Source organism: Panthera uncia, chromosome E1 (assembly GCF_023721935.1).
Source record: "Panthera uncia isolate 11264 chromosome E1, Puncia_PCG_1.0, whole genome shotgun sequence".
Lineage (NCBI taxonomy): Eukaryota > Metazoa > Chordata > Mammalia > Carnivora > Felidae > Panthera > Panthera uncia.
This window is the reverse complement of record NC_064814.1, coordinates 44,400,816-44,414,238: the sequence shown is the minus strand read 5'-3', so window position 1 is coordinate 44,414,238 and position 13,423 is coordinate 44,400,816. Positions and strand designations below refer to the sequence as shown.

At 40.7% G+C, this 13,423-nt stretch overlaps 1 protein-coding gene across 2 annotated transcripts in view; it reads left to right on the top strand.

The window, feature by feature from the left end:
• Window positions 1-13,423, top strand: part of SMYD4 (SET and MYND domain containing 4) — a 70,995-nt gene that overhangs the window by 6,999 nt on the left and 50,573 nt on the right. For both annotated transcript variants that reach the window (XM_049636749.1, XM_049636750.1), the window contains exon 3: window positions 12,033-12,177. In XM_049636749.1, the coding sequence (XP_049492706.1) occupies window positions 12,033-12,177 (145 nt within the window). The remainder of the gene's footprint in view (window positions 1-12,032; window positions 12,178-13,423) is intronic.

Genomic DNA, 13,423 nt, shown 5'->3' with positions numbered 1-13,423 from the left:
CCCCCCTCCCCCCCCCCCCCCCCCCCCCCCCCCCCCCCCGCTCATGCGCTCTCCCTCTCTCAAAAAAACAAAAAACTGTGATAATCTCCCTCTTTTCCTGTGTGGTATATATAATACTACATAATACATCCCAAAGTTGTCTGCATCCTAGTTCCTGGAATTTGTGAATGTGTTAGGTTACATGGTAAGGAGAAATTAAGTTTGCAGATGGAATTAAGGTTGCTAACGAGCCAGTTTTAAGATAGGCAGAGTAGCCTGGATTACCCATTAGCCCAGTGTAATCACAAGAATCCTTGAAAGTGGAGAAAGGAAGCAGAAGAGTCCGAGGGAGATATAACTATGAAAGAATTGTCAAGAGAGATGCAGGATTGCCGGTTTTGAAGGTAAAGAAAGAGAGCCACGAGCCAAAGAATGTAGGCAGCTTCTAGAAACTGGAAAAGGTGAGGCCACAGAGCCTCCCCTGGAGCCAGAAAGCAACATGTCTTTACCAACACCTTGATTTTAGCCTACTGAGACCCATGTCAGAACTGTAAGAGAACACATTTTTGTTTGTATCAAGCCACTAATTTTGTAGGAATTTGTTACAGCAGTGCCAAAAAACCAACACGTTCCCTTTACCTCCCTAATCCAAATTACTATCAGTAGCTAGAATACTACCAACTGGTTCCCCAAATGCATACTTGCCTCCCTCCAAACTATTTCCTACACCACAACAGAAATCCTTTTTCAAAACACAAATCAGATTATATTGCTCTCACTTAAAATCTTTCAGGAGTTTCTTTCGCTCTTACAATAAAGACTAAAATTCTCAACCTAATGTAGCCAGTAAGACATTGCAGTCTGCCCATTGCCCGTGGCCTCCTCTTACCACACTCCTATTTCCAGCATATTGTTGACCTTCTTTCAGTTCTTTTTTCTTAATTTTTTTTTCAACGTTCATTTATCTTTGAGACAGAGAGAGACAGAGTATGAACGGGGGAGGGGCAGAGAGAGAGGGAGACAGAATCTGAAGCAGGCTCCAGGCTCCGAGCCATCAGCCCAGAGCCCGACGCAGGGCTCGAACTCACGAACCGTGAGATCGTGACCTGAGCTGAAGTCGGACGCTCAACCGACTGAGCCACCCAGGTGCCCCATGACCTTCTTTCAGTTCTTAATGTACACTGTGCTTCTTGTCACGTGGCCTTTACTTCCTGTATCTCTTCTGCCTGAAATGCTTTCCCTGGCTTCTCTCTACTCCTCCGCGCCCTAATTAAGTTCTACTTATCCTTCAGGGTCAGCCAGATCTTTCCTCAGGAAAGCCTCCTGAGTCCCAGCTCAGTATGTATTAACAACGTCACGTAGCTTTCCTTTCCAGGTTCATGTAATCATTTGATTGACGTCTGTCTTCACTATAGACTATAAACTCCATGAGGGCAAAGATGTTGTCTGTGTTTGTCTTTGTGTAGACAAGAGCAGTGCTGTGTCAAAACAAAACAAAACAAAAAAGGCATTTAATAAATACTGATTGAATGTCAATCTGGAAATATGTCTAAAGCTCTTCACCAACTGGCACGTATTTATGCTCAATAGGACTCATACATGAGAGCCTCATATACATGCAGATACATAAACACATACCTTTCACGTTCAATGTTAATGTCTTTATCTTTGTGCCAACAACTGCCGATAGTCTGGCACATAGCGGGCACTCAGATTTTAGTTGAATGAAATGATGAGTGCAGTGTTGAGCCTTGCCAGTTCAGGTACTAACCAGGTACAATTAGCGTTTTACTTGTTTTGGGGTGTTTTTTTTTTTTTTGATACTTGTTTTTCTTTATGATAAATGCTGACAAGATGCAAATTCATTCTCATCGTGTTTGAAATGATATTTAATGAAGTTTAACGGGAAGGTTTCCCCTTTACCGTCTCTTCATTCAATTCTACAGAAACAGCCACAGTTTATTGGAATTTTCTGGTCCTTTTTGTGTATTCTCATACAATTGTAGATATATCTACATTTCTTTTTCTTTATTCTGTCATATTATGTGCTTTGTTCTAGGAGGTTTTCTCCGATGTCACACCTTAATCTTTCTAGCAACCACATGATATTGCTTATGTAGTTATACCACAATGTAGTTATTCTTTTCCCTGTTGAGGGGCAATTACATTATTTCCAAGTTGTTGCATTTTTACTGTTACAAACAATGCTGCAGTAAGCAACTTTTTTGTATGTTTTTGTACACATATATTCTTAGAAGATAAATAGCTGTATCAGTCATTATGAGCATTTTATTTATTTTTTTATTATTGTTTTTAATGTTTATTTATTTTTGTGAGAGAGAGACAGAGCAAGTGGGGGAGGGGCAGAGAGAGAGGGAGACACAGAATCTGAAGCAGGCTCCAGCCTCTGAGCTGTCAGTGCAGAGCCCGATACAGGGCTCGAACCCATGAACCATGAGATCATGATCTGAGCTGAAGTTGGACATTCAACCGGCAGAGCCACCCAGGGCATTTTAAAATGTGGTAAATACTAACAAATTGTCTTCCAAAAAGACATTACCGGTACTTTCCTATATCCACACCAGCACTAGAAAGCAGTAGTCTTTAATTCTGCCAAACTTCAGGACAAAAATATCTTGTTTTTGTTTTGTTTTGTTTTGTTGCATTTTTCTAATTACTAGTGAAAGAATGCATTATTTCTGATGTTACAACCCGTTTATATTTCTTATGCAAACTGTTCATTTGTGTCTTTTGCCTATTTTCCCTCTAGGTTGTCTGTCTTTCTCTTATGAATTTATAAGAGATCTTCAAAAATCTGGTCCTATAATTCTTTGCTATATTTGTGACTAATTTTCCCCCCAACCTATTATTTATCTTTACTTGCAGTGTTTTGCATTGTATGTAAATTGTGCATGCTTTAACTTCTATACACCTATATCTTTTTTTTTTCTGGTTTCTGAGTTATGTGTCTTGCAAATAGTCTTTATTTTCTTCTAACTCCTTTTGTAGTTTTGTGTTTTAGTTTTCACTCAAAACTCCATCTGGAATTTATTTTTGTTCCAATTCTAGTGTATGTGCTGCCTAAGCGAGCACTGGAATTTATTTTTGTATGTGATGTAAGAGAATGTGCTAACTTTTTTCCAGATGATTTTTCCTAGGCATTTATTGAATAGTCCGTGATATCCTTAGTGCCTCAAAACGCCATATTCGTTAAAAATTGAATTCCCACTTGCCACAAATTTGTTCCTAGACTCTATTTCTATGTCAAAACCAAAGGGTTTTTACTGTGACTTTATAGTATCATACTAGAATTCTTTCAGTTTCAAGTGACAGAAACCCAGCTCACATTAGGAAATTTATGCACTATGAAACTAGGATGTCCAAGGCAGATCTGTTTGCAAGCAGAGTTGTGTCCAGGGGCTCAGATGTCATCAGACTGTAGCTCTTCATCTCGCAGACAAACTGCACACCTGGTGGGCATAATCAACACTGGTAGCCTTGGACACGTCCTGCAAGCTTAACAACCACAAGAAAAGAGGCCATCTTTCCTGAGAGTTTGGGCAGAAAAGGTCTAGATCAACCTAATTTTGGACTCCAGTCAACCTAATTTTGACTGCCTGATGCATCCTTTCAACCACAAGTGTGAGGCCTTTCTGATTGGCCAGGGCTATAGCACGATGCTCAACCCTATTGCCACATTGGCGTCTTCCCTACTTCAGCCACAAGAAATGGTTTCCTCCCTGAGATTTTATTACCAGAAGTGGAAGGAAGGAACACTAGAAACCATGGAAGGCTCGTATAGATGTGGCTTTGCTGTCTGGTAGGCCAAGTTCCCAGACACTCATATACTTCTTCTTTTTCAAGAATGTCTTGGCTAGGGGCGCCTGGGTGGCCTAGTCAGTTAGGCGTCCGACTCCAGCTCAGGTCGTGATCTCACAGTTGGTGAGTTCGAGCCCCACGTCGGGCTCTGTGCTGTCGTCAAAGAATCCTCTGTCCCCCTCTCTCTCTCTGCCCCTCCCCCTGCACTTGCACACGTGCTCTCTCTCTCTCTCTCGAAAATAAATAAATACTTTCTAAAAAATGTTGTTGGATGTTTGATGCAGATTGTGTTGAATTTACAGATTCATTTAGGGAGACTTGACACCTTTACAATGTTAAATTTCCTCCTCCAAGTAAAAGGTATGTCTTGCCATTTGCTTAGGGCTTCCTTCATATCCTTAAGTAAAGTTCTATCATTTTCTTTGTATAGGTCTTGCACATTCCCTCTTAGATTTATTCTTCCTTATTGTAAGATTATTGTTATCGTGAATAAGACTTTTTTTCCACCCAATTACATTCTCTGACGATTGGTGTATAAAGGCTAGGAATTTTTGTATCCTACAGCTGCCTAACTGTATTTTCACAATATTTTATTGTTTTTATGCCAATTCACTTGGAATTTTTAGGTAAGTAGCTATATCTGCAAATAGTAATCCTCCTTTCCAATATTTTTACCTCTCATTTTATCTTTTGACTATAACATTAGTTAGACCTCCAGTGCAGTATTGAATAGTAACAGCCATTTAGGACATTTGCCATAGGTTTATAGTACATACCCATTTTTAATTTAAGGAAGTTGTCTATATCGTAAATAGGTCTTGAATTTTTTTTGTTTTTAATGTTTATTTTTGAGAGAGAGAGAGACAGAGTGTGAGTGGGAGAGGGGCAGAGAGAGAGAGGGGGAGACACAGAATCCAAAGCAGGCTCCAGCCTCTGAGCTGTCAGCACAGAACCTGACGCGAGGCTCCAACTCACCGCAAGATCATGACCTGAGCCAAAGTTGGACGCTCAACCGACTGAGCCACCCAGGCACCCCCCAAAAAACTTTTTTAGGTATAGAATGTTCTTTTTCTTAGCAGAGGTCTGCTGAAATGCATAGAGGCGAACTTCTATGATGACTGTACCTACTTCAAATGGCTCAGAAAAAACATGTATATACAGATGTGTCAGAGTTAACACACTATTGTGTCTCAGCTCCATTCTCAATCCTCTGTACTCTGTGGAACTTGATGCATGGCCAGTTGACTCCATGAGAGGCCCTCAGTAGGGCTCCAGAGACAGAAGGCAAGACTGGAAGAAGGAACTCAGTTCTGTCTGCTCCCTAATTAGCATCCACATGAAAAAAACAGAGTTAGACTTTTCACCTTATACCATATATAACAGCTAACTCGAAATAGCCCAAGGACCTAAACTTCCGAGCTAAAATTATAAAACTTTTAGAAGAAAACCTAAGGTAGAAGCTTATGATATTGGCTGGCAATGATTTCTAGGCTATAACAACAAAGACACTGGCAACAAAAGTAGACAATTTTGAAAATTAAAACAGTTTGTGCATAAAAAGACAATATCAACAGAGTAAAAAAGGCAACCCACAGAAGGGCACCTGGCTGGCTCAGTGGGTAGAGAGGACATGTGACTCTTGATCTTGTGTCGTGAGTTGGAGCCCTACGTTAGGTGGAGAGATTACTTAAAAAAATAAAAATAAAAGATTTTTATTTAAAAAGGCAAGCCACATAATGGGAGGAAATATTAGCAAATCACGTACCTGATAAGGAGAACTCCTAAAACTCAACAACAAGAGAACAACCTGATTTTAAAAATGGGCAAAGGATTTGAATAGAGATTTCTCCAAAAAGGATATATCAATAGCCAACAAGCACATGGAGAGGTGCTCTCTTTTTTTTGTTTTTTATGTTTATTTATTTCTGAGAGAGAGAGACAGACATGAGTGGGGCAAGGGCAGAGAGAGAGGGAGACACAGAATCTGAACCAGTCTCCAGGCTCCGAGCCGTCAACACAGAGCCTGATGTGGGGCTCGAACCCATGAACCGTGAGATCATGACCTGAGCCAAAGTCAGCCGCTTAACTGACTGAGCCACCCCGGCACCCCTGGAGAGGTGCTCTTAACATCACTAATAACTAGGGAAATGCAAATCCAAACTGCAGTGAGATACCACCTCACATTCATTAGGATGGTTACTAGGAAAAAACAAACAGAAAATAGCTCATGTTGGTGAGGATGCGGAGAACCTGGAGGCCTTGTGCACTGCTAGTGGGAATGTAAAATAGTGTAGCTACTATGGAAACCAGTGTCATTCCTCAAAAATTAAAACTAGAATTAATATATGGTCCAGCAACCCTACTTCTGCATGGATACCCCAGAGAATTGAAAACAGAACTCGAACAGATATTTGCGCACCAGTGTTCATGGCAGTATTTTTCATAATAGCCAGAAATGGAAACAGCCCAAATGTTGTCCATCCACGGATGAATGGATAAACAAAATGTGGTATCTACATACAATAGAGTATTATTCATCCATAAGAGGAAATGAAATTCTGGTACATGCTACAACATGGATGAATCTGGGAACAGTATGCTAAGTGAAATTAGCTAGGCATAAAAAGGATAAATATTATATGATTCCACTTATCTGAGTTACCTAGAGTAGACATTCATAGAGACAGAACATAGAATAGAGGTTAGCAGAGGCTAGGAAGAGGGAGGAATGGGGAGTTATCAAATTATTATTTTTTTTAAGTTTATTTATTTATTTTTAGAGACACACAGAGCACAGGCAGGAGAGGGGCGGGGGGAGGGGGGGGACAGAGGATCCAAAGCAGGCTCTGTGCTGACAGCAGGGTGCCTGACATTGAATTTGAACTCACGAACCATGAGATCATGACCTGAGCCGAAGTCAGATGCTTTACCCACTAAGCCGCCCAGGCACCCCTGAGGAGTTATTTTTTAATGAGGACAGAGTTTTCAGTTTGGGATGGTGACAAAGTTATGGAAATGGATAGTGGTGACAATTGCATAATATTGTTAATGTACTTAATGCCACTGAACTGTATACTTAAAAATAGTTAAAGTGTCAATTTTGTCCTGTGTATTTTACCACAGTAAAAATAATTAGAAAAATTGTTTTGGGGTACCTGGGTGGCTCAGTTGGTTGAGCATCTGACTTGAGCTCAGGTCATGATCTCACGGTTTATGAGTTCGAGCCCTGCGCTGACAGTTCAGAGCCTAGAGCCTGCTTCAGATTCTCATTCTCTCTGCCCTTTCCCCACTTGTGCTCTGTCTCTCAAAAATAAATAAATGTAGGGGCGCCTGGGTGGCGCAGTCGGTTAAGCGTCCGACTTCAGCCAGGTCACGATCTCACGGTCCGTGAGTTCGAGCCCCGCGTCGGGCTCTGGGCTGATGGCTCGGAGCCTGGAGCCTGTTTCCGATTCTGTGTCTCCCTCTCTCTCTGCCCCTCCCCCGTTCATGCTATGTCTCTCTCTGTCCCAAAAATAAATTAAAAAATAAATAAATAAATAAATGTAAAAAAAAAAATTATTTGGTTTGGGGCACCTGGGTGACTCAGTCGGTTTAGTGTCCAACTCTTGATTTCACCTCAGGTCATGATCTCAGGATTGTGGGATCATGCTGGGTGTGAAGCCTGCTTGAGATTCTCTCTCTCCCTCTAACACTCTCTCTCAAAAAGACAAAAACAAAAACAAAAACAATAGGGGTGCCCAGGTGGCTCAGTGGGTTAAGCGTCCGACTTCAGCTCAGGTCATGATCTCACGGTTTGTGAGTTCAAGCCCTACATCAGGCTCTGTGCTGACAGCTCAGAGCCTGGAGCCTACTTCAGATTCTCTGTCTCTCTCTCTCTCTCTCTCTCTCTCTCTCTCTGTTCTTCCCCCACTCACACTCTGTCTCTCAAAGAATAAATAAACATTAAAAAAATTTTTTTAATCTTCAAAATATATATATATATAAATATATTTTTTAAGAAAGAAAAATTGTTTTATCTCACTTCCTCAAATTTTTTATCATACTATTCCAGAAGAAAATTTGGAATATGAAAAAGAAAAAGAACATCCATTTGCTTTTCAAAACTTTGAATCAATTACTGAGTTAACTTGGTGCCTGAAGAAAAGAATGAATTATTGCAGCTTAGTTCTTAATTGCACTAAAGAACAATTACACAACACTGAATTTATCATCATTTTGGATTAAGATAAAAGAGTATCCATTGTTAGGCAAGAAGAGTTTTGCTATAATTACTATTCACCACAATCTTTTTTGCTTGAACTAGGATTTTCAGATTTACCCTAATTTGAAACAAAACAAAAACAAACAGGAAAAAAAAACACAACAGACTCTATGGTTCACCAGATATGCATAGGGTATTATCCTCGTATTGTTTTTAGACTGGAATAAACTTAGAACAGGCAAGCACACCTTTTAAATTAAAATTTTTTAATTAAAATTTCTAATTTTCCTTTTTATATTATTTATTTTGATATTTTTCTATATTGTATCTAAATACTAATAAAATATTTGATGTTAACTCATACATAGTAAAGATAATGTTTTGTGAAATTTCAATACATATGTACATAGACACATCAGACTGAATCACGGTGTAAAAGATATCTCTTATTATGGGTCTTTGTAAACAAAAATTTGAAAAACATTCTACACTTCTGATCTCAATTTCTTTGAGAAGAGATGCTTAAGAGAATTTTTAGTTTTCAGGGCACCTGGGTGGCTTAGTCAGTTAAGCTTCTGACTGGGCTCAGGTCATGATCTCACGATTTGTGAGATTGAGCCCTGTGTCAGGCTCTGCACTGACAGCACAGAGCTTGCTTGGGATTCTCTCTCTCCTGCTATCTCTGCCCCTCCCCCACTCATGCTTGCTTGCTTACTCACTCAAATAAATACATATTTTAAAAATTAAACAAAATTGGGGGCACCCGGGTGGCTCAGTTGGTTGAGCGTCTGACTTCAGCCCAGGTCATGATCCCACGCTTTGTGGGTTCGAGCCCCATGTCAGGCTCTGTGCTGACGGCTCAGAGCCTGGAGCCTGCTTCAGATTCTGTGTGTGTGTCTCTCTCTCTCTGCCCCTCTCCCACTCTGTGTCTTTGTCTCCCAAAAATAAACAAAAACTTTTTTTAATGTTTATTTTTGAGAGAGAAAGAGAGAGCAGAAGCAAGGGGGGGGGGAGCAGAGAGAGAGGGAGACACGGAATCTGAAGCAGGCTCCAGGCTCTGAGCTGTCAGCACAGAGCCTGACACGGCTCAAATCCATGAACCGTGAGATGATGACCCGAGCCAAAGTTGGACGCTTAACCCACTGAGCCACATAGTCACCCCTAAAGAATTTTTTAAAAAGGGAATTTTTATTTTTCACATTATGCATATTTTACTTTCTTTACAGTTAAAGAGAGAGTCTAGGGTATTCTGTTTCTCCTTGTTGGCAGAATGGTGTATTCTCCGTTGCCAGTGTGTGTGTTTATTTGTGGGTTTTTTTTTTTTCAACGTTTTTTATTTATTTTTGGGACAGAGAGAGACAGAGCATGAACGGGGGAGGGGCAGAGAGAGAGGGAGACACAGAATCGGAAACAGGCTCCAGGCTCCGAGCCATCAGTCCAGAGCCTGACGCGGGGCTTGAACTCACGGACCGCGAGATCGTGACCTGGCTGAAGTCGGACGCTTAACCGACTGCGCCACCCAGGCGCCCCTATTTGTGGGTTTTTTTATGTTTATTAATTTATTTTTGAGAGAGAGAGCAGGAGAGGAGCAGAACAAGAAAGAGAGAAAGAATCTCAAGCAGGCTTCGCATTGTCAACACAGAGCCAAATGCAGTGTTCAAACTCACAGACCATGAGATCACGACCCCTGCCTAAACCAAGAGTTAGACACTTAGCCTTTTCAGGTTGAAATAATTTCAGAATTATTTGTAAAATAGTAATTTTACAATAGTAATAGTAATTTTTACAATAAAATTTGTAAAAATAGTACAAATAATCGCTGTGTAATATACTTTGTTAAGTATATTTTAAAAAGTATATACCTTTAAGAAGTATATACTTCGTTAAGTATATTAAGTATAACAAAGTAATATACTTTGTTAAGTAACAAAAATTCAATCAAGTAAATTTTTTTAAGTTTATTTATGTATTTATGAGAGAGAGAGCAAGAGAGAGGTTGAGAGAGAGAATACCAAGCAGGCTCCTAGCTGACAGCACAGAGCCCATGCAGGGCTCAAACTCACAAACTGTGAGATCATGACCTGAGCCAAAATCAGGAGTCAGACACTTAACCGACTGAGTCACCCAGATGCCCCAACCAAGAAAATTTTATTTTATTTTATTTTATTTTATTTTATTTTATTATTTTTAAACAATTTTAATGTTTATTTTTGAGAGAGAGAGAGCGCGCATGCACACACGAGCATGGGGGAGGAGCAGATTGAGGGAGAGACAGGATCCCAAACAGGCTCCACTCTGACAGCAGAGAAACCGATGTGGGTCTCAAACTCATAGACTTCGAGATCATGACCTGAGCCTAAGTCAAATACCCCTCAACTAACTAAATTTTAATGATCCAGTTGGCTTTGTTAATTGATTCATGAATTGAGCAGCATCCCAACTAGCAAGTAGAAGGGAGCTCCAAAGGGCTATGGAAAAGGGAAGGTTTTTAAAAGTAGAGGGACGCCTGGGTGGCTCAGTCAGCTAAGCCTCCGACTTTGGCTCAGGTCATGATCTCACAGTTCCTGGGTTTGACCCTCTCACCCAGTTCTGCGCTGACAGCTCAAAGTAGGGAGGATGTGGGTGCCTGGGTGGCTCAGTCAGTTGAGTGCCCCACTCTTGATTTCGGCTCAGGTCATGATCTCAGGGTCATCATATCATGGTCCTGATCTCACAGTCATGAGATCTGAGCCCTCATCGGGCTCCTTGCTGACAGCTTGGAGCCTGCTTGAGATCCTCATTCATTCTCCCTCTCTCTCTCTCTCTCTCTCTCTCTCTCTCTCCCCCCCATCTCTCTGTCTTAAAATAAACAAACATTTAGGGATGCCTGGGTGGCTTGGTTGGGCGCCTGACTTTTGGTTTTGGTTCAGGTGGTGATCTCACAGTTTGTGGTTTCTAGCCCCTTGTGGGGCTCTTCGCTGATGGCGGGAGCCTGTTTGGGATTCTCTGTCTCCCTCTTTCTCTGTTCCTCTCTCCCTCTCTCTCTCTCAAATAAATAAATACTTAAAAATAAATAAATAAACTTAAAAAAATAAAGGTAGAGGGGCGCCTGGGTGGCTCAGTCGGTTAAGCGGCCGACTTCGGCTCAGGTCATGATCTCGCGGTCCGTGAGTTCAAGCCCCGCGTCGGGCTCTGTGCTGACAGCTCAGAGCCTGGAGCCTGTTTCAGATTCTGTGTCTCCCTCTCTCTGACCCTCCCCTGTTCATGCTCTGTCTCTCTCTGTCTCAAAAATAAATAAACGTTAAAAAATAAAAATAAAAAAAAATAATAAAGGTAGAGACAGTGTGGAGAAAAAGGAAATTATTAGCAAAGAATCCATTGTTTTAGGCAAGGTCACCCTCCTAAGGCGAATGGAAGGGGTCTGTCAGTAAACTTACTAGTGCTGACCAGTAAATTCCTATCTGGAGGTTAAAGGTTACATTTCTGGGGTCTTGCAACTGCAGTCAGCTTAGGTATTAAGTCTTGGTTTACTGACTTGGGTCCTTAACAAGTGATACCATTTGGGGCCTGTGACTTTCTTTTCAGTATCTTCTTTCAGATTCCCCAAATGTTAATACATTTACTTTATGATTCATTTTCATTTTCTCTTTCTCTTTCCCTACCTCTCCCTCCCTCTTCGCCTCTCTTTCCTCCTTCTGTCAGCCATTCACTCAAGTATTTTCAACACAGTTTAAGTGGAGAATACTCTGCAAATACAAAACCATGTATTATGTTATTCTCCACACCTAAGCTTTTTTATGATACATTATCGTAGGGGTGGTAATTATAAAATAAATAATTAGCATTCTGTCCTCTAAATAGAAATTCTGGTATCTATGCCTCTGAGGCCATAAGATTCCCCCCCCCCCCCATTCACATTACACGATACAGACAACCTCATGTGTCCCAGTGTTTTGCAGGTAGGTACTCACGACGTTTCAAGTGCAGTGGTTAAGGTACTTCCCTTGAAATAACAAATGTGTGCTTTTTTTGTTTTGTTTCTTTCTTCATGAAGACCCGAGGATGAGATGTTTTTACAAAATCTGTCTAGAGGCTACCTGGTGGAAAAGGACCCCAACGCTCCCCTTTTCTACAGAGAAGAAGGAAACAAAAAATTTCAGCAGAAGGATTATATGGGAGCCACAGTGCTGTACTCTAAGGTAAGGCACCGCATCTCAGCAGGAGGGGCTACCAACGATTCCGCGATGCGTAGTTCTTCAGGTCACAGAACCTTACTGCTGACTTGTGTAGCCAGTGGTTCCCTTGTTTACAATTTGTGAACTGAATTTGAAAAAGAAAACTGGCAGAATTCTGCCGTTGGTTATATGCCAAAACAAAGGCATATACGCGTCCTGAATTCCATCACGAAACTTCTATTCCTAAATTCCCTCAGATACCCTGTAGCAATAGGCTTATTGGACCCATGGCTCTGCCTTGCCCGGGTCTGTCAGCTGTCACTGAATTGTGTGCCCTTTGTATCAGAATGACTGATGAGGCTGTTGGTTTGATAGTCCCAATTTAGAGGCCAGCTAGGTGTTTGGTCAGTCGCAGTGTTTGCTTACAACCGGTATGACTTAGGTTAACTTGGAAAGGAAAATAAGCCCAACTGCCACAGCCTACTTAAATCCCATTTTGAAGGTTGTCAACAGATACAGCAGTACCTAGGAGATGACTACCACGATGAAGCAAATATCTCAATAAAGCTAGCCAAATGAATTTCTTGGCTTCCCAGTTATGTTCACACTAAACTATTTATTGTCTACTAAGTGTGCCATAGCATTATATCAAAAAAATGTGCATACCGTAAATTAAAAGTACTCTATTGCTAAAAAAAAAAAGCTAACTGTCAGCTGAGCTTTCAGCAAGTCGTGATCACTGATCACAGCTCATCGTAATGAATATAATGATGAAAGTTTGAAATATGGCAAGAATTGCCAAAATGTAACACAGAGACACAATGAACAATGTGAGCAAAGGCTATTAAATGGTGCTGATAGACATGCTCAATGCAGGATTGCCACAAACCTTTAATTTGTAAAAAAAAAAAAAAAAAAAAAAACCGCCATGTGTGTGAAGCACATTAAAATGAGGTATGCCTATATTTATTTTTTAATATTTATTTGAGAGAGAGAGAGAACATGAGTCGGGGAGGGGCAGAGAGAAGAGGGAGACACAGAATCTGAAACAGGCTCCAGGCCCTGAGCTGTCAGTACAGAGCCTGACTCAGGACTCAGACTCACAAACCATGAGATCATGACCTGAGCCGAAGTTGGATGCTTAACCAACTGAGCCACCCAGGCGCCCGAAATAAATAAACTTTAAAAAATGAAATGAAATGAAATGAAACGAAATGAAATAAAATAAAATAAAATAAAATAAAATAAAATAAAATAAAATAAAATAAAA